The sequence below is a fragment of the Bubalus kerabau genome, chromosome 5 (assembly GCF_029407905.1).
Source record: "Bubalus kerabau isolate K-KA32 ecotype Philippines breed swamp buffalo chromosome 5, PCC_UOA_SB_1v2, whole genome shotgun sequence".
In the NCBI taxonomy this organism is placed as follows: domain Eukaryota; kingdom Metazoa; phylum Chordata; class Mammalia; order Artiodactyla; family Bovidae; genus Bubalus; species Bubalus kerabau.
The window spans coordinates 119,530,591-119,550,994 of NC_073628.1; the positions used below are offsets into that span (position 1 = coordinate 119,530,591).

The 20,404-nt window shown below is 43.8% G+C and overlaps 2 protein-coding genes across 8 annotated transcripts in view; one reads left to right on the forward strand and one right to left on the reverse strand.

Moving 5' to 3' along the window:
• SMG7 (SMG7 nonsense mediated mRNA decay factor) overlaps positions 1-12,651 on the forward strand; it is an 86,351-nt gene extending 73,700 nt beyond the window's left edge. For 2 of the 6 annotated variants that reach the window (XM_055582896.1, XM_055582895.1), the window contains exons 14-23: positions 455-881; positions 2,707-2,851; positions 3,320-3,702; positions 4,572-4,943; positions 5,688-5,837; positions 7,807-7,887; positions 8,365-8,524; positions 9,174-9,344; positions 9,460-9,605; positions 10,240-12,651. In XM_055582896.1, coding sequence (XP_055438871.1) covers positions 455-881; positions 2,707-2,851; positions 3,320-3,702; positions 4,572-4,943; positions 5,688-5,837; positions 7,807-7,887; positions 8,365-8,524; positions 9,174-9,344; positions 9,460-9,605; positions 10,240-10,353 — 2,149 coding nt within the window. In that variant the 3' untranslated portion in view covers positions 10,354-12,651. The remainder of the gene's footprint in view (positions 1-454; positions 882-2,706; positions 2,852-3,319; positions 3,703-4,571; positions 4,944-5,687; positions 5,838-7,806; positions 7,888-8,364; positions 8,525-9,173; positions 9,345-9,459; positions 9,606-10,239) is intronic. The other 4 variants (XM_055582897.1, XM_055582899.1, XM_055582898.1 and 1 more) reach the window with 4 other exon arrangements.
• A 1,213-nt stretch (positions 12,652-13,864) lies between these two features.
• The window catches only part of NCF2 (neutrophil cytosolic factor 2), a 32,608-nt gene continuing 26,068 nt past the window's right edge, over positions 13,865-20,404 (reverse strand). For both annotated transcript variants that reach the window (XM_055582901.1, XM_055582903.1), the window contains exons 14-15: positions 16,455-16,632; positions 13,865-14,160 (exon numbers count right to left, since the gene is read on the reverse strand). In XM_055582901.1, the coding sequence (XP_055438876.1) occupies positions 14,048-14,160; positions 16,455-16,632 (291 nt within the window). In that variant the 3' untranslated portion in view covers positions 13,865-14,047. The remainder of the gene's footprint in view (positions 14,161-16,454; positions 16,633-20,404) is intronic.

A 20,404-nucleotide genomic window follows, 5' to 3' on the forward strand; every position in this document is an offset into this window, starting at 1 on the left:
GAGATGCTTCTCCAATTTATAAACATCTGTATAAATCTTAACCAAATTGTATGTTCACAGTCATGGTGATTTGTGTTGACAAGGGCATGCGTGGTGGTCAGTTTCAGTCAAGACGGACCAGGATGATGCTTGTGCATCTCTGAGCTTCAGTTTTCACACGTATAAAATAGGAACATCAAGGGCCCATTCTGGTGTCTTGTGCTTAAAACACGCTGAGCAAATGTAACTGTACTTACTAGAAAAATGTTAAAAGGGCCTAGGCGTGTGTTGTGGCGATGTGTGGTGGCATAATGAGAATGTGAGGTTCTACAGAACTGCTGTTTATGTTCCCCAAATCCACGCTATTGCATCCTGCTGTTTCCCACATTTTAAGGCTGTGGGACCCATACAAAGTTCAGCTGTTATTGTTTTTGATTTATGTTTTTCATATATGGATTTATTTTTACTTTTTTAGGCTGATTCAGTGTGAAAATGAGGTAGGGAAATTGTTGTTTATCACAGAAATCCCAGAGTTAATACTGGAAGACCCCAGTGAAGCCAAAGAGAACCTCATTCTGCAAGACACAACCATCATAGAGTCCCTGGCAGCTGACGGGAACCCAGGACTGAAATCAGTGCTGTCGACAGGCCGGAATCTAAGCAACAGCTGTGACACAGGAGAGAAACCAGTGGTCACCTTCAAAGAGAACATTAAGCCCCGAGAAGTGAACAGAGACCAAGGCAGAAGTTTTCCTCCCAAAGAGGTGAGAAGGGACTATAGCAAAGGAGTAGCTGTAACTAAGAATGATGGAAAGAAGGACAACAACAAGAGGAAAACAGAAACCAAGAAATGCACCTTAGAAAAGTTACAGGAAACAGGAAAGCAGAGTGTGGCAGTGCAGGTAAGCTGCGTTTGAACTGTAAAGCAGGTAGAGGAAGGCTCACACAAAAGGCAAGCGTTCCATTCGCTCCTAGACCCTTGAGAATTGGCTATTCTGGAAGCTTCCGTGCACCCTAAGAAGGCTGCATAGTAAGGTAATGTGAAGAACTATGGTAGATCTGTACTCTTGTCAGTTCACAGAAGTTGTAATGTGAGTGAAAAAATCCTAACCTGATTGGACATCTCTGTCAGTTCTCTCCAGTTTAAGTAGTAGGAAATAAGCCCAGTTGCAGAGCTCTCGATTTCACAGATAATTACATCTTCTTTGGGAGCTATAACTGCGATTTTTTAAAAATTTGAGATCTTTATAGATCCCACATAGTTGAGTATGTTGAGGCTTACACAGTGATGTTTCATGGGGTTTTGTTTTTTTTCCCCCCAGATTCACTATACAAAATGAAACACATTTTTGGAAAAAGATTTTCCTTGACATTTCTATCTGCCCCAGCCAGTAGCATTGTATAACCTCAGTGTTATCCTGACTCATGGGAATTTGTAAAGCAAGAATCCAAGTCTCCTGCTGGGGAAAGATAAACACTACTCAGTTATTAGTGACTTGTTTATATATATATGTATGTATGTATCTTTCCAAAGAGACACAGATGATTTCATACAAACAGAAAAAGGTCTTTACTCGTACTGGTCTTATTAATACCACCAATGTTTGTAGCCATTTGATTCATTAAACACATTTTGGCAAATATATTTATTTACAGTAGGCATGAGGAATCTTACATTTTTGAAAGCTGCTTTCAGATAAACAATATCTACAGTGTATTTCCCTTACAAGGTTTTTTTGGGGAAAGAACATAATAGTTCCATTTTAATAGTAATAGTAGGGGGAGAAACAGAGAAAGAACATGGTAGAAATTGAGGAAAGGCACAGGGAGAGTGAGAGGTGTTGGGGAAAGGCAAGGGACAAATGCCAAAAGAACTGTAAAGCCAGAGATCAGTGTTTTAGGGGTAAAGAGTTCAGCTATTTCCTGCCTGCTCTGCCTTCATTCTCTGAAACTGCCTCCCAGAAAGGTCCAGGAAAGTGAAATCTTCTTCCAGTCTCTCATCCCTTTTAAATCTGAGTATCTGTGATTAAAGAAAGCCTGACAATAATCAGTGTATCACCACCCTCTGTACCTCATCCTAAGTTTTCTATTAAATGCTGCCAGTTTTCCTCATTTTATTCATCTTTATATTAGTTGAGCAATGCATATGGCATCTGCTTCTCTGGCGCCACGTGTAGGATGTCAGGCCTGATTCTTTTACTGCTGAAAGTATCCTCATTTATTCTGGGGGTGGTAGGGTTGCAGGGTGGAGGGTGGATGCTTGACTGATACCTTTAAAGCCTCCCAGATGAAGTTACACTGAGGGCCAAAGTGTCTCATCTGTGAGCTAGTGGTCATTATCAATTCATGTATGTTCTTAATGAATTAGCGAATACAGGGCCCTGGGGCTGATAACATTGGCTTAAGATAATAGGCAACTGTTTCAACCTGTTGGCATTGGGTGTCTCATTTATAAAAGAAATGAGTTCTCAGTCCTCTTCCATATTTCGTACTTCTGTGATTTTGTGAAAGCAGAATAACTATACGAGTAAAACTAAGCCCTTAACAGCTTTTTGAGGTATTTAAGTAATTTGATGTTCCCATTTTTAATTTAGGTGAAGTGAATAAGCATGTACTTTACTTTTTTTTTAACATAGGGTTTTAAATCCTTTGTTAGAGTAGGTGCTGCTTTCTGTCTCATTTGAGTTTCAGATTATTATAGGTAGTCTTGCTTCTGGTTGGTCATAGGTAAAATCTCAGACAGAGTTAAGAAAGACTCCAGTGTCTGAAGCCAGGAAAACACCTGTAACTCAAACCCCAAGTCAAGCAAGTAACTCCCAGTTCATCCCCATTCATCACCCTGGAGCCTTCCCTCCTCTTCCCAGCCGGCCAGGTAAATACATGTTTTGCAATGTCTTCTGCTGAATTCCGTCTGTGTAGGAGTTTCTGTTCACCTGCTGAGAAATTCTAGACTCTGCGGGACATGACTAAATCCTTAATATCAAAAGGTATAAGGAGTTCTCTTTCCCCCAAGGTTTCAATGGTTTTTGAGCCATTTGCCTGTAGTTTATGCGCAAGTGCGTGCTCGTTGTTATGTAGGAGTGCCTGTCACTGAACGTTGCATCCGAGAAACTTTTAGGACACTCCAGTTGCCTCAGTGGATAGAAGTAGCAGGCAGTAATCTGTATTTAATTCTTGAAATCAGGTTAAAGGTTGACACTTGCATCTTACTTGATGCTTGATGCCTGTCTTTCATGATTTATTAGAAAACCTCTTCTCCACCCCAGCCCCAGATGACTAATTTTTGTCTTTCGTTTGCTAAGTTTCCTTAGAACTAAAACGATGTTCTTCTGTTTTGAAGGGTTCCCGCCCCCAACATATGTTATCCCCCCTCCTGTGGCATTTTCTATGGGCTCAGGTTACACCTTCCCAGCTGGTGTTTCTGTCCCAGGAACCTTTCTTCAGCCTACAGCTCACTCTCCACCAGGAAACCAGGTGCAAGCTGGGAAACAGTCCCACATTCCTTACAGCCAGCAACGGCCCTCCGGACCAGGGCCAGTGACCCAGGGACCTCAGCAGCCTCAGCCACCTTCCCAGCAGCCCCTCCCACCTCTGCCAGCTCCGCCAGCAGCACAGACTGCAGGCCAGCTGCAGGTTCAGGCTCTAGCTCAGCAGCAACAGTCCCCTACAAAAGCTGTGCCGGCTTTGGGGAAAAGTCCTCCTCACCACTCTGGATTCCAGCAGGTGAGTTACAAGTGTGTGTACTTCCAGCTGAGGTGAGGAGAGGAGCACCTGAAATCATTCAGTGTCAAGTTAATTAAAAATACTAGTTAATCCACCTCCCTCAGTAAAATAGAGAGCTAATGGGAAGTTGCTTTATGACACAGGGAGCTCAGCCTGGGGAGGGTGGAACGGGGTGGGCAGGTAGGATGGGGTGGGGCAGGGGTGGGATGTGGGAGGGAGGGGCTGTATGTGTACCTGCGGCTGATTCAGGTTGTTGTATGGCAGAAAGCATACAACATTGTAATGCGGTTATCCTCCAATTTAAAAAACAAAAGCATTCAGCTACTTTTTGCTTAGACTTGTAATGATTATGGGAACACAGCAGTCTTCGCTGTTTAGGAAAGTTCGGTTGTTCTTTCTACTTTTGTAAAGGAGAATAGATATTACCTACCATACTTTCCTGCTACTGCTTGTCGGCTTTATAGAAAGGGATTTTCTGTAAATAATGTCCCATATTTAAACCTGAACTACAGAAGGGAAACAGAATTGTGCCCTTGATGAGATGTTAAGGGAACTGTGACACCAGTCTTAAGTATCATCATCCTGCAGCACTTGAAGCAGAAGGGGAAATGGATGCGTGCCCACCCACCCACACTCACAGCCTCATTTATTAAACCTCTTAATATTGGAATTGAAAGAGAATATGAACTCAGTGCCCTTAATCTGTTCCCAGAAAGCTCTGCGTATTGAAAAACCTAAAGAGCAAAGAACCCTGCATGACCCGGAGTTTTGTTGGTGGTAAAATCGCTCAGGTTCTCTCTGTGAGTTCTGAGTGAAGTAACATTGCATTTTTATCCTCATCTTGGTGAACCAGGCATCTCTTTTTTTAGTATCAACAGGCAGATGCCTCCAAACAGCTGTGGAATCCCCCTCAGGTTCAAGGCCCATTAGGGAAAATCATGCCTGTGAAACAGCCCTACTACCTTCAAACCCAAGACCCCATAAAACTGTTTGAGCCGTCGTTGCAACCTCCTGTAAGGCAGCAGCAGCCTCTCGAGAAAACAATGAAGCCTTTCCCCATGGAGCCATATAACCATAACCCCTCAGAAGTCAAGATCCCGGAGTTCTACTGGGATTCTGCCTACAGCGCTGCTGATAACAGAGCTGTGATGGCGCAGCAAGCCAGCGTGGACCGCAGGGGCAGACGGTCCCCGGGAGTCTTCCGTCCAGAGCAGGACCCTGTGCCCAGGATGCCATTTGAGGTGCGTGTCCTTCCCTGTCACCAGGCACTTCAGAGACCTCAGGTAGATGTTTAAAGGTCCCTCTGATTTCATTAGTGCTACAGACCGCCACTGAGTAAGTGGGTACAGCTCTTGGTGCCCTCTTCACGCCACATAGATTTGGGGAAGCTGAAGAATGCCGTTCCTGACGTTGAACTGTGACGGTCTGGCAGAGAGGACCGTGTGCAGAAATCTCTAAGGCAGCACATTAGAGAATTCTGAGACAAAGCTCCTCTCAGTTGGGCTGAATCATCTAAGTTTAAAAGTAGATTTACTGCATATTTAAGCAAGTGGCTTTCTGAGAGGAACAGATTTAGCCTGTCACCTTTGATGGTGGAGTTCCCTGTCTTTGCCCTTTTTACTCATGAGAAACAGGTGTGTATTGGTACCTTTTAAAAAAAAAAAAGCTGTTTCTCTGTTAGCCCAAGATACGCGCGTCTCTTTGCTGCCTTGCGTCGTCGCGCTGGCTGTCCACTAGCCTTCTGTGTTCTGCTCTGCTTGTCACTGTCTTTGCTTCTGTCTGTTGTCTTGATCTTTCCTTCTCATTGTCCTTGTGTCACTTTGCTTTGGTGTTTGGAAGCCGTTTCCTCTTTGCATAACGCTGTCTTCTGTTCCTTACAGCTTCCTCCTCGACTTTACCTGTCTTCATCCCCCTAATGATGCGACTACTCCGCTGTGCTTTTGTCATCCCACATTGCATCTCACTGTGATCCTTTCTGTCACTAGGATCCCAAAGGCTCCCCTCTGCTTCCTCCGGACCTGTTAAAGAGTCTGGCTGCCTTGGAGGAAGAGGAAGAGCTGATTTTTTCTAACCCTCCTGATCTTTACCCAGCTCTGCTGGGGCCTCTCGCCTCTCTTCCTGGACGAAGCCTCTTTGTATGTATTTGATGTAATTCTTTCTCTTGCTGTAACCCCTGCCTTTTCTTCTGAGATTTTGTAGTAGAATAGGTAGTTTCTTCTTTCTGGGGCTTTCCTTTTTTTACCAGAATTTTAAAGCTTATTTCCTGATTGCCCAAACTAACATTCACATGACAGTAAAATGTGGCAAAACTTTTCTGTCCCATAGTTTCCTCAAATCTTGTAGCTTTGTAATATATGTTATCCAGAGAGCATCTTGCAGGGCTGGGCACACACAGGATGTAATGCTGGGAAATTAACCTCCTTTTCAGGTGTCATTTCCACCTGGACCCAGGAATTTTAGGTGTCATTTAATCTTGCTTAGGAACAGTGAGATTTTTACTCATGTATTCAAAATATGAAATGAAATAATGTTCCACGTGTTTTACTGAATAAAAATATTCTAGATTGATTTTACTGAACAGTAAGTGGTTCTTTTCTGTTTGGTTAACTAAGATCCCTGATCTAAATTCAGAGCCAGATTTGTAATATGAAGAGGACTCTATTTAAAAACATGATTGGAGTACCATCAATGAGTGAGCACAGAGATAAGGTCTCAGAATTGATTAGTAGTATCTTTTAAAAATAATCTTCTATATCCCAGTCTGCATTTCAAAGCATGCCATTATTTACATGTTTTACTGAGGTCGGGAACTGCCAAGAAAGATGTATGCTAGGAGGTTTTTTACCCCCCTCCCTGATCTTAATAAAGTGTGAAACATTTTTGAGTTCCACATTCTTGCTGTTTCTTTCCCATAAACACAGGGTAAGAAAATGTTCACAAGACTAAAGTGCACTGATTTTAGTGCTAGAAATAAAAGCTTAATGGCTCTCCTGACAGAAACTGCCATCTCTGGCACTTGAAGTTCCCTTAAGAATTTTTCTGAGTGAGTGGCCACACAGACCTCCCCCTCCCCGCCCTCCCCAAATGAGCAGAAATAAAAGATCCGCTGGACACCCAGATGGTAGAAGTGCAGTGGCAGCGCCTGGAGGTCGTGGAGAGCCCAGCTACTCAGCTGCTGCTCCACCTGTTTGCCTTTCTTGCTGGGGTTTTTTTTTTTTTTTTTGCTGGGTGGCTTAAGGGCCTAGGGGCAGAGCGCCTTTCTGTTCACTGGTTTCCTAACCCCTTAATTCTTGTTGTGCTTACCTTCTGCTGGAAATGAACCTAATGGGGAAACAAGGAGGGGGGTGCTTTTAGTAGGGTTTTGTCATGTTAAAAAAACAACCTTAACTATAGCCCTTCCTATATTTAACATCATTAATGATGTCATGTGTGTGACAGTGCCTTGCATGTAGCAAGTGTTTAATAAATGCTTTGTTGCCCAACAGTTCAGTGATAGCATCAGAGATTCCGCTTTTTTTTTTTTTAAACCAATGAGTTTCTTAAGGACCAATAAATGTAAACGACTTTAGCAAGTGTTTGAATACATACCACAGATAGAGTTGCTTAGGAACCATGCTAACAAAACCAGTTGTCAAATGGATCTAAAGGCTTTTTTAAAGTCATTAATGTCCGTTTTTTAAGATTCTAGCGAGGGGGCAACAAATTAGGAAGAAAACCGTGTTTGATCAGCTCAGCGTCTTGTTTTGAGAGTATTTTACATGCAGCTAGTGACAGGGATTCCTGAGGTTCTTACCCAGTGAATACTCAGTACTGCCAGCTTCCAGGGTCCCTGCCAGGATTTCTGTGCTTAAGTTAGAAGCACCGATCAGGAGGGTTCTGTCTGACTCACCTGTGACGACTGGCCGTTAGCGGGACCATGGTATTAATAAAAATTAATCCGAGTTGAATTGATAATTTCTAAGCTTTAATTTGTACAAGAGAGATGAATACAGGTATTCTTAAATTGTGGTCTTTTATTTTGCTTGTATGGTATTTTAAAATTAGTACTAAGAAAATGGAAAGCATAATTTAACTATCTTTTGTTTTCCCTCTGGGACTATGAAGAAATCCTTACTGGAGAAGCCCTCAGAGCTCATGTCACATTCATCCTCTTTCCTGTCCCTCACCGGATTCTCCCTCAATCAGGTGCGTAAACAGTGAGGCATCCTGCTGTGGGCTAGCATTTTCTTTTCCAGTCTATCTCAATACATCTGTTTTTCTCTTTCCTTTCTCTTCCATATATTGGTGTTTTCCAGGTATCTGATTTTACCACCTCCACCTCCCCCCTACCCCGCCCCCTGCCCGCTTTGATTAGGGTATACTGGAGACTTTTGTAAGTTTGAATTGTTTAACTTCTCATTAATAATAAAATCTTCGGGGCTCTCTTGTTCAGCCAAGTAAATTATTCATACTTTTTAACCTGGGCGGTTTACATAGAGCAGGATAAAGGGTGGGGGAAAGTAAAAAGCAAATGAATAAAAACAGGAAAACTGAAAGAAACATAAGTAAAAGCCTTCAAAAGTTTGTCTTGCAAAGAAAGTCTTATCGAGCATCCACGTGCATGAACACTACATTTTCTTTCATTGGAGTGAGTCTGTTAACTTGGTGGTCATTGTCTTTCAGGAACGATACCCAAATAACAGTGTGTTCAATGAGGTATACGGGAAGAACTTAACAACCAGCTCCAAAGCAGAACTTAATCCCTCAATGGCTCCCCAGGAAACATCATTGTATTCGCTTTTTGAAGGGACTCCATGGTCTCCATCTCTTCCTGCCAGTTCAGGTATTGACTAGTCTTTAAATTATAGACTTTGCATTATTACCCGTACACTCAAAAGATAGTGTGGTTTGGTAATTTTATGCATTTGGTGGTTTTTGTCTGTTACTACGATTTCTGTGTTGTCGTTTGTATTTGTTTTTAAAGTAACTTCTGAAGGAAAATAGGGTGTAAAAAAGCCTGGTGAGCTGGTTCACATAATAAATGCCATTAAAAAAAGCTGTTTTACATTCTCAGTAATGAGCACAGTTGTAAGGGAGAAAAATATGAGTTTTATCTTAAGGTTTGCAGCTGTTTTTAGTTTTATTTGTAGATATTCATTCTTTGCAGGAAAATTCTTATGGTTAGGCAATTCTGCTCTGATAGAGAAGACCAGTATATACTTATCTGAAACAGGCACACCAAAACAATGCATACGTTTGACAAAACTGTCTACATTTTTATTTTTAAGGTAAGGAACGTGCCTTGGACATGTACAGTAAGACAGACTAGTACATCTGGCAGGGTCCCTCTGGGGGCCTTTATTTTGCCTTTCTCCTGAAACCCTGTGGTTATTTTTAAGAGAATTTAAGTGATAAATCTACCGGAAACTTTCATTCTTGGTATGTTTGTGAAACATCTCTATTTAATGTCCTGCGTTGCTGTTATTCAATAGATCATTCAACACCAGCCAGCCAGTCTCCTCATTCCTCCAACCCAAGCAGCCTGCCAAGCTCCCCTCCAACACACAACCACAATTCTGTCCCATTCTCCAATTTTGGACCCATTGGGACTCCAGATAACAGGGATAGGAGAACTGCAGACCGGTGGAAAACTGATAAGCCAGGTGAGATCCAGTCTTTATTGCTTAGCAGAAGTGAACTAACTTACTTTGTGTCCTTCCTGGACCTTTGGCAGTGAAAGAACATCTTCTTGAATTATTCTTTTCTCTTCATTCCTAGCCATGGGTGGGTTTGGCATCGATTATCTCTCAGCAACATCATCCTCTGAGAGCAGTTGGCATCAGGCCAGCACTCCAAGTGGCTCCTGGACAGGCCATGGCCCATCCATGGAGGATTCCTCTGCTGTCCTCATGGAAAGCCTAAAGGTGAGTGGATTAGGAACAAGAACCATATGAGATGTCTCTGCTTTCATTCACATAATAGCTAGTCTTATTCCTAAGGCCCTTAGGATTATTTGATTCATACTATATATCTGGCAAAGTCTTAGAAGCATGGTCTGCATTATAAGATTCTTTAAAAGGATTTTTTTTTTTTTTTTTGAATTTTTGAATTCACTAGTGATAAACCAGTATCCTCAGGGGAACAGACATGAAGGTTTTAGTTGGATTCTAAGATTAAGAAAATTCTGACTCATCTTGAAATATTTTCTTTGCTCCTTTTCTGAACAAGTAAAAGAAGGATATCTAATTTCATAAATGTTTTGCCAGCCTAAAACCTTTCTAGTCAGTGTCTGTTCTCACATGGAGCTGAGTTTTAGTAAAAAGACTTTATAGAAAACATACTTTCACCTTTTCTGGTTTAAAATGATCTTAATGAGAACTAACTAACCAGTCTTGAAGGACCTGGTCTTACAGCAACTCCTTGTAATAGCTGGATTTTTTCAGGGTTTGGGGATCTTGGGACATACTCACCTTTATGTTTGGCTGGGATTGAAAATCAGATCCCTTTCAGACAACCAAGCATGTGACCTCTGCTGACAAGCTCTGGGCTGTTTTTCAGTCTATCTGGTCCAGTTCCATGATGCATCCTGGACCTTCCGCTTTGGAGCAGCTGTTAATGCAGCAGAAGCAGAAACAGCAGCGGGGACAAGGCGCCATGAACCCTCCACACTGAGGCCAGAGTGGCACCCTGGGAATGAAGGCTCCATAAACCATGGCATGCTGGGTTTGCAGGACTGACCCACGCAGTCCCCTGCAGGTGGCAGCCCTCTTTTCTGTGTCTCGCTGTTGAGAGGGTGTAAGTATTCCACCAGCCCGCTGAGTGTGCACGAAATGTCCGCAGTGCAACAAAAAGAAAAAACCATCAGGAACTCTCCGTCCCCCCGGGGCCTTCCGGAGGGGGAGAGGAACTGCTGTTTGTCTCACTCAGTTACCTGGTATCACCGCCTCTCACCTTCTCCATCGTGCATGTCCCCAGCCAAATGGGAAGTGAAAGCTGAGAAGGGAAGGCAGATGGGAGAAGCCAATGGGAACTTCTCAGTCCTTTTTTTTTCCTCTTTGGGGAATAAAATAGGAATCCATTAATGATTGCTTTGCTGACTGAGAATGTAGTTGAAATTACTCCTGAACATCTTTTATTATTGTTACTCTCAGTAGTAAGATATCACACTGAATTCTTCCATACACAGATGTGCTTCTTCTAGTCAGTGTGTAGCAAGGAAAAACCCCGTGCACTGTTCCTGTGAGAGGTCGGTGGTGACAGGATGGGGAAACCGACCTCTTCAGCCCGTGGAAACGGTCCATGAGGGCGAGGACCCGGCCTCTGCTTGGACTCAGAAGGTTCTGGTGGGCCCTCCTCTAGCCTGGAGACTCCAGCCGAAAATGCCCTCCACTCTGTAGGTGCTCGAGCCCCCGCTGAGGATGCCGCATGGCCGGTGGTGCTGGGCTGGACTAGCCGAGGACTGCCGTAGGGCTCTAAAGGAACGTTTGTGACTCCTGTCCAGCTTACGGTAGTGTCGCAGGCAGTCCCACAGCAGGCAGGCTAGTCCATTCATGGCCTGACACAGTTTAATAGGTAGAAGCTTTCAGTGTGGTTACTTTTTGTTTGGTTGGTTTTTGTGCCCCCATCCTACTTACCACCCACCTCCTCCTGTCCCTACCTCCACCCCCTTTCTACCCTGTGCTGTGTGCTGTAATCGTTTTTATTCCTAATGTGTACAACATCTCGCCAAGAAGCAACAGCATGGGGGCCAGCAGTTGGGGCCCAAAAGACAGTCTGAAGAGGAAGGAAGTGGCGGCGTGCGCATGGCCCGCTGAGCAGCCAGGCCCCTGCCCGGCTGTGGTCTCCCAGCCTCCACTTTCAGAGTGAAATTCAAGGGGACACGGACACGTGTGCATCAGGCACAGAAGGAAAACACAACGGAGTCCATTCTGGAAACGGTGGAAGAAAGGAAAAGAAACTTTTTATCTGATATTTATTAGAAGGAAAGAGGACTGAAGATTTTTCTTGTGTAGAAACAGAAGGACAGCATTTCTGATAGTCATTTCCTGGCAAAGTAATATTTTAAGGGGAAATTATGGAAACAATCTAAATGTCCAATTGCTGTGCTAGTGTAGGGTTTGTTTTCTGGGAGGGCTCTCCTTCGCGCGCGCGTGTGTGTGTGTGAGTGTTCGTGTGTGTGCACACTGGCCCGTCTGCTCCCTGGAGGGGAGGGGCGGTGCGTGTGAGTGTGTGGAGCTAGCGTGGGACTCAAGAGCTGGAAAACAGCTACAGAGCAAAGCACATCCAGGAGCCCCGGTCGTCACTGGAGTCTGGGCAACCCCAGCAGTGAAAGGGGGTGAGAGATTCATGCTCATTGCTCTTCCGAGAGAGTGGTTGGAGTCCCGAATGCTTACATCATTGCTCTTTTAGTTTGACATGGTGTTTGGGGTTTTTTGTTTTTGATGTTTTTTTTTGAAAGGTCTGAAAGGGTGTAGTCCCCCACCCAATGGCAACATGAAACCCTTTGTGCTTCTCTCCAGCCCCTCCTCCGTGACCACCACCCTCCCATCCCTGCCCTCCCGCGCCCCCTTCCCTGCTGCCTTTACCCACTTTGCGTGTTGGAGCTCTGCGTTTAGGCAGCCGCAACATTCCAGTGTTTGAACTGTCACCAACTCTTGCACCCTTGACACGCCCCCCAGGTTCGCCGTCTCGCTCCCGCAGTGCCCACGTCCCGTCTGCAGTCCCATTTCTGCATGAGAATTTGGTGTTTGGAATGTTTTTTGACTCTTGGGGCGGGGTTCCTCGCCTTATCATCCTCAGTGTGGAGTAATGAGGAGGGAAAGGAGAATCTTCATCAGAAACTGGTTCTGTGTAGCAAACTTTCTTTTGTGTTTCTTTTTGTTTTTGTTTATTTGTTTTGGTCTGTCTGTGCAAGACCTGCAGCTGCTGAAATCAGCTTTGCCTTTAATTAAACCATGTTCTCTCCAACCAGATCTGTGTAGAGACTGTTTCTTTCCTATCCTGAAAGAAAATCCAACTTAACAAATTTAAACTACTCACAAGTCATCTAGGGGAATGAAAGAAGGTCAAAAATCGAATATGCTTCAGGGTTATTTTTGTTTTTAGTAATATTTCAAACCGATGTGCAGGATTACAGAAAGGGATGGGTTCTAATAAAGAGTGGCTTGTGCAAAGGCGTTAACAACTCAGCATTTTTATCCTTACTATCACCCTTAATAAGGCAGCTCAGAGACCGTGTATCCTACTGGCCCAGTAAACTCAACTCAGTGTGATGAGCAGCAACAGTATTTGGCGTTCTCTGCCCTGGCGTTGTCTTTCCTCAAGTTGAGTCCCCTGATTTCCAGCGGCCTTCGCTGTGTGTGTGAGCCGACACTGCGCCTCACCTGTGTGTGTGCACACCCACCAGCTGCATTTTCACACTGATGTTGATTCAGTCCCCAGTTTGTCTCCTAAATGTGCTTTTCATAAGCACCTACACACTTGAAAAATTGTTAACTGAATATTCCGCAAGAGGAAGGGGAATTAAGGCCAGGCCTTTGGAATTTATGGAAACTCACCCAAGTTAATCCTGAAAAGCACATGTAACCTAGTGGGATAGCACTAAGCGCCTGGTTTCCTGAGCGTGGCCGCTTTTCATCCAAGTGTTAGTGGCATGTACTCACCATTGAGCTCTTTAACAGATGCCCTCTATGAGAAGAAATCAAGGGATGTAGTTCCAGTATTTTAATTTTCTGTGAAATTAAAAGCTATATTCCAGGGGAACATAGTCTAGGTTCTATTTAAGCAGCGAGACTTTTAGTCCCCAAAATGTTAGTTTCGTGTGTGTAGGCATGCATGCTCACATCTTCTGAACTACCTGTAAATTTACCTCAGTCCCTGGGAGTTTGCGATAGTAATGGTGTAGGAGTGGGGATATTTATACTCAGGTCTTGGGCCTGCACTCTGGGTATCTTGTTTTTGTAAGTTTTTTATTGAGTCATCACATGTATAGAGAGAAGTGTACCAATAGTAAGTATACAGCTCGGTGAATTTTCACAAACCAAACACACCTGGGTAGCAAGCATTCCAAGCAAGAAACAGATTTTCTGCAGCCTAGAAGACCCCCCTCTTCTAGACATTTCCGACCACCACCCCTCCCTGTCTTCAAGGTAATCATTGTAAGTTCTCACATCATTGTCTAATAGGTTAAGTTTTAATGGAAGAGTTGAATTAATATTTATTTCATGAATATTACTTGATGATGGATTAATACTTTAATGGATGAATTAATACTTCCAGAGGTGTCTCTCAAATGTATAGCTGAGGCGTGCCAAATCTTGTAAGCAATATACTTCCTTTTCTTCAACGTTGTAGGTTGTGAAACATTCTAGACTCCTCCGGGCATGCTTTCCAAGTCTGTAGTTGGATGTTGTTCAACAAAAGCTTTGGGGAAAATGCCAACCTTCCCTTTGCACTCCCCTTCCAGCCATTCTTCATTCACTGATAAAAGGAAAAGTATACGTTGACTTCTACAATGAGTATAGGAGAATTCCCTCACCCAAGTAGTCCACACACAACTGGGTCCGTCTTTCTTCACCCCCAGTTGTGCCAACAGGGAAAAGTCAACGTTGGAAAAGTGACTGGTAAGAGCAAACATAGGAGCTATCTCATGATTGGTTTCTGTTTTAGACACAGAGGAGTAAAATGCAGAAAAATCAGAGTCTTCAAAAAGTTACCAAAGTGAAAGAAATTAAACAATGAATCCTTATGTATGAGGTGGTTTGTTTTTTTTTAACATAGAGTTTTAGCTTTGTTGGGAACCTTTGTTTTGATTACAGGACAGGAATATGCCATTGGTTAAATAGATAAATAATGATTGTTCACTAGTGAATGATCAAAGAATTGAGAGTTGGAGCTAATGATGGGTTCAGTCCATGTTTATAAAATACAAGAATTTTCATAGCACCTATTTTGAGACTTGAATAAAGTATGTGCATGGACTTCATAACTCAGTTATAGATAATATCCCCATTTTAAGTTTTCTGTGGTTAAAAGCTACATTCCAGGGGAACGTAACTCAGTCTAGGTTCTGAGAAGACACAAGAGATTAATAGCTTGTTCAGGGTCATTTCTGCCACTAAATATCAGACTCTACCTTAGGTAGCTGTGACCTATTCTAGAGCCCTTCCAACAGACCATAGAAGCTGTTCAGGTCAGAGGCTCATCTTTGGATGTAACATGTCTCTATCAGATATTACAGCAGCAGCGTGTGGTACTTGGATCCTGTCCCCAGAAACGGTCCATTAGTGTGGAGTGTGGCTGGGCATCCGAGTTCACCCAAGGGACTTCTAATTGCAGACTGTTGTCTTGATTCTTTCTTCTATGATACGAGTATCAGCATTTGTTGTGCTGGATCCTGGGAGCTTGTTAAGATGCCAAATCTCAGGTCCCACCGCAAACTTGATTGGGAATCCATTTTAACAAGTTCCCCAGATGGTTCACATTTAAAATTTGAGAAACTTTTGGAATAAAACCATCTCATAACTTGAATACAACTGAACTCAACCCCTCGGCCCTATACAATGTTTATGCTGAATTCTATTTCCCTATGTGTTAGGAAAGTTTCAAAGTCTTACATAGATACTTCCTGAATTAAACCAACTTAGACTTCTATACAAATCCTAGTAAAGAGTATACCACCTTCTTTCCATATCTACTCAGAAGACTTTTCAGAGCATTTGTTGATCTTCATCTCATCCCCACCCCTGAAAAACAAATTTAGCCAGTTGCTTGGTACTGACAGTTAAAAAATGGCTTGGGGAGTTAAATCCAACTCTTGTAACTGAGTTTCCATTCCCCCTTTTAGAATATACGCACCATCCACGCACCCTGTTTGTTTTTCACTTCTTATATTGTTGCTACAGTCTGGTATACTCACTCTTCACCCCCACTAACTTTAAAATCTCCCGCTCATTTCGTAATCTGTTAATTTTCTGTTATAATTGATAATGGTGTTCTGTCTTCACTGTTTTGCATTGCTAATGTACAAGATTTTGGCCATGTGAATGAAACTTTTGATATGACTCCTGTTACCAGGTAAAGAAATAAAGAAGAGTGTCAAACCATGAGTTATTAATAGAATGCTGCTGCTCAGTATGGTCAGCAGACCAGCATCGCCTGGAAGCTTGTTTAAAATGCAGATTAGCGGGCCCCACCCCAGACCTGAATCAGAATCTTGGGCGCTGGGTCAAAGGAATTTAACAAATTACAAAAGATGCATGAGCATACTTAAGTTTGAGAAGCAGTAAATTAAGACCCTCCACTTATTTTAATTTTTACTGTTTTTGATTTATAACAACCTGGGAAGTCACCAGAGAGAGCGGTTCTGAATAGTTGTTTTTTAAGGCAAAATGTATGCCCTTCTTCCCTCATCTTCAAAAAGTACATCAATTCAAAGACCTGTAGTTTGCAAAACATCACTGTCACGTGGCTCAGTGCAGACACAAAGTGATTGAAGCCCTCTTCCAATCCATTAACTCCAGTGTGAGAACCCATGGCTTCCAAAACAGTCTTTAATATGTGACTGAAGTCTGCCATTGGTTGCTTCCCTGCCCAGGAGAGCAACAGATGGAAAGGTGAACACACTCAGGTTTGTTCCCTCCCACTAAGAACTGGGAAGGAAATTGAAACCATTGGCTAAAGTTTGCAGCTGACTGATGTTTTCTTCTCTCTGTCCTTGTATTTATTGCTGCTAACACATACATTCGATTCTGCACTCCAGGAGTAGCACTTACCCGTTGATATCACCAGGATTACGTCCCCTTCCAGGAACTCCAGGTCTTCTGGCTGGGTAGCCTCGTAACTGAAGAGAGCAACCACTTTGCTCCCTTCCTTAAGCTCAAGTTCTGTTGTCTGGTTATTAGCATCAGATTTTTTGCTTTCTTCGGGTTCATCTGGAAAGCCCTGGTCACCCTGAAATAGTAAAGGGCCTGTTAGTTTTGCTAACTTCCTGCCATGAACATTGAACATCACTGAAGGAATCAATCAGCAAAATGTCAATGTAGCACCTGGGATATAAGCTCAAAGCCAAGTTTGTGATCAGTGCCAAGCATAGACCTGGTGTGTACTTTATGAACACTGGATGGTTGGGTAAGTGAAACCAGAAGGTCTACAGGACCGTAGATCGTCTTAAAATCCTACTGAAACATGTTAATCCCAAAAAGGGTAGGTACAACTGGTAATTTTTCTCAGATGGAGAGACAGGTTGAATCACAAGTAAAAGAACCCAAAGTCAAACCTGACTCCCAAATCCAACACCCTTTCCCCAGTACCCATAACACTGGGCACCTTGTTATAGAAAGGCAAACTTGTCTGCACCATCCCAAATTAATCAGGAACTCCCTGTGGGAGTTAACAATCATTAACAAAACAACAAAAAATAATTTAAAACAACAAAATCAACGTTTGCAGTGAAGTAATGCTGAAGCTGAAGCTCCAGTACTTGGGCCACCGGATATGAACAGCTGACTGATTGGGAAAGACCCTGATGCTGGGAAAGATTGAAGGCAACAGGAGAAGTGGGCAGCAGAGGATGAGATGGGTAGATAGCAGCACCAATTAACATGAATCTGAGCAAACTCCAGGAGATGGGAAAGGACAGGGAAGCCTGGCATGCTGCAGTCCATGGGGTCGCAGAGTCGAACACGACTGAACAACAAATTCACATTTAGAGCTGAACTAATAGGAATCCTTTCAAGACAGAACTGAAGGGATTAGTCCAAAAACAGATCATTGGAAAACCTGGAGTGACCTTTCACACTTTGGACACCCACTCGCCACTGGGTCCTGGGCCTTCCAGCCAGGCCAGCTCAGCCGTGGCCAATGCTGCGGCCTCGTGAACCACACACGCCAGGCCTCCCTGGCCATCACCAACTCCCAGAGTCCACCCAAACCCATGTCCATCGAGTTGGTGGTGCCATCCAGCCATCTCATCCTCTGTCTTCCCCTTCTCCTTCTGCCCTCAATCTTTCTTTTCAAATGAGTCAGCTCTTCGCATCAGGTGGCCAAAGTATTGGAGTTTCAGCTTCAACATCAGTCCCTCCAGTTGAACACCCAAGACTGATCTCTTTTAGGATGGACTGGTTGGATCTCCTTGCAGTCCAAGGGACTCTCAAGAGTCTTTTCCAGCACCACAGTTCAAAAGCATCAATTCTTCGGCGCTCAGCTGTCTTTGTAGTCCAACTCATATCCATACATGACCACTGGAAAAACTATAGCCTTGACTAGACGGACCTTGCTTGGTGCCAGAGGGACCCAGAAGTCTCAGGTCCAGTGGCTGCACTTCTGAAACAATTTTCTGAACTCTAACCCCTAAGTTTACTTTGTGGGGTTTGCTACAGGGCCTTCCTCCAGACCTATTCTCTTTAGTTCTTCCCCTCCCATTTTTTTTTCCCCCATCAAACATTTGTCTTTGATTTGAGTGCAAAGGAGACCCTTCCCTAACTGAGCAGTAACCACTACCCAGCTGTGGGGATGAGGGTTTGGAGGAAGGACTCGCTGGGCCCATGGCCTGCATGTCTGGAATAGCTTTCCTGCTGTGGTCATTTCTATGGTCTCAAAAGTCCACTTGTGGCTGAAAACTAGTAGCTGACCAAGGATTCCCTTAGGAGCTCTTCAATTTTATACCCCCTAGGCAGATAAAACTGCAGATGCCACTGTTGACAAAGGCTAAAGCAGGAAACAGGTGAGAAGAGGAACTGAAGTGTCAACGGGACCCCACTTGAGAGCTTTGGTCAGTGGGAACTGCAGGCTCATGGTCTCTGTGTCAGGACTCCCCAGCCGCCGGATTGTGGGTCGGGACCTGTTTACTCACCAGCCAGCCTAGCTGATTTCTCTGCCTTGCTCATATGCCCTTTAAATTACCAGTCCAGAGCAAGACCTCACTTATCTTCTTCCCTGCTCACAATATCAACCTAGCACAGCAGCGTCCAAGGCTACCTCTATCTAGCCCTGTGGTCTTTCCAACACTTTTCCCACCACGGTCCCTGCCCAACAACACTGAGCCCCTTTTCCCACTGTGCTGATTCTTGTGGTCTGCCCTCCTGTGCTCTCCATCTATATAATACATCCATCCTAATCTCCTCCACCTTGCTAATTACTACGCACCATTTTCAGGCTAAGCTTCAAGACAATTTCAGTCTCTAGGAAGACTTGTCCCACTTCCCTCCAGCATTTTTGGGTGAGATACCCTCCCGATGTTATGTAAATGCTTACATAACGGAGTAAAGCATTTGTGTGTCTCCATCAGTTTACTTCACACATGCTTTGTAGTCATCTGCTTGCTCTTCCCCTCATGAAAAAAGGCCTGTGTCACTAGTTTTTATATCTCCAGTACCTATCTAGAGACATAAGTGCCCAGCAAATGTTTGTTGAAGAATTAATGTCATTAGGTAAACGCTGGAAACAACCCAAATGTACACCAACAGCTGAATGAATAAGCCAGTTGTGGTATTCATACAATGGAATACCATTCAGCATTCAAAAGAAATGGACTATTAATATATATACTGTACGATCCACTTATTTGAAATGACATAAAAGACAAAAAACTTTGTTGACAGAAAGCAGATGGATGATTTTCAAGGACCATTGTTGGGAGGGAAAATTAACATCTACAGCAAAAAGAAATGGCAACGTTTCCTAGGGAGACTAAGGGACAAAGCCAAAGAGTACTAACGTGTAGCTGCTACTTCCAGCCTCGAACTTTGCTCCTGACTCCCTCATTCTTACTGGAAAGTCAGTTTAGCTCTTCTAGACCCCAGGGCCTATAGATAACCTGCCCTTTTACTGTCAGTACCCTGAGGTGTTCAAGAGCAGCAGTCCCCAACCTTTTTTGGCACCAGGGACCGGTGTCATGGAAGTGACGGTTTTAACACAGACCTGGTGGGGCTGGTTTCGGGATGATCATCGTAAGGAGCACACAACCTAGTTCCTTCACATGCACAGTTTACAGTAGGGTTCGAGCTTCTATGAGAATCTAATGCCGCTGCTCATCTGACAGAAGGTAGAGCTCAGGTGGGCTTCCCTGATGGCTCAGCTGGTAAAGAATCTGCCCGCAATGCAGGAGACCTGGGTTCGACCCCTGAGTTGGGAAGATCCCCTGGAGAAGATCCCACTCCAGCATTCTGGCCTGAAGAATTCCATGCGCTGTTGAGTCCATGGGGTCGCAAGGAGTTGGGCACGACTGAGCAACTTACACTGTCACTTTCAGAGCTCAAGTAGTAATGCAAGTGATGGGGAACATCTGTAAACACAGATGAAGCTTCATTTGCTAATGGGCCTCTCACCTCCTGCTGTACAGCCTGACTCCTAACAGGGGATGGGAGCCCTGTTCAAGAGTATAGGCAGGCTCTGAGTAATGTTGGTCAGGTGGACCTTGCTTTGCCTTGTTACCTACATTATAAAACAGGATAACAATACGTACCTCACAGAGTTATGCAGGTTGTAAGAATTAATACACAAAGTGCCCTTAGCACAGTGTCCGGTACACAGAAAGTTCTCAGTAGGTGTTTGCTGTTAGTGGAAGGTTGTTATCCAAGTCATCTTCATGAAAAAAATGCTCGCTATTTTTTTTTTTTTCACTCCCAAATGTCCTTCCCCATGGAAACTTAAGGTGAAGAATGGCCGTGAACTCAGCCTCAAGCTGTGACTTCATTCTAACCTTGCTTGATCGAGCCTGAACCTT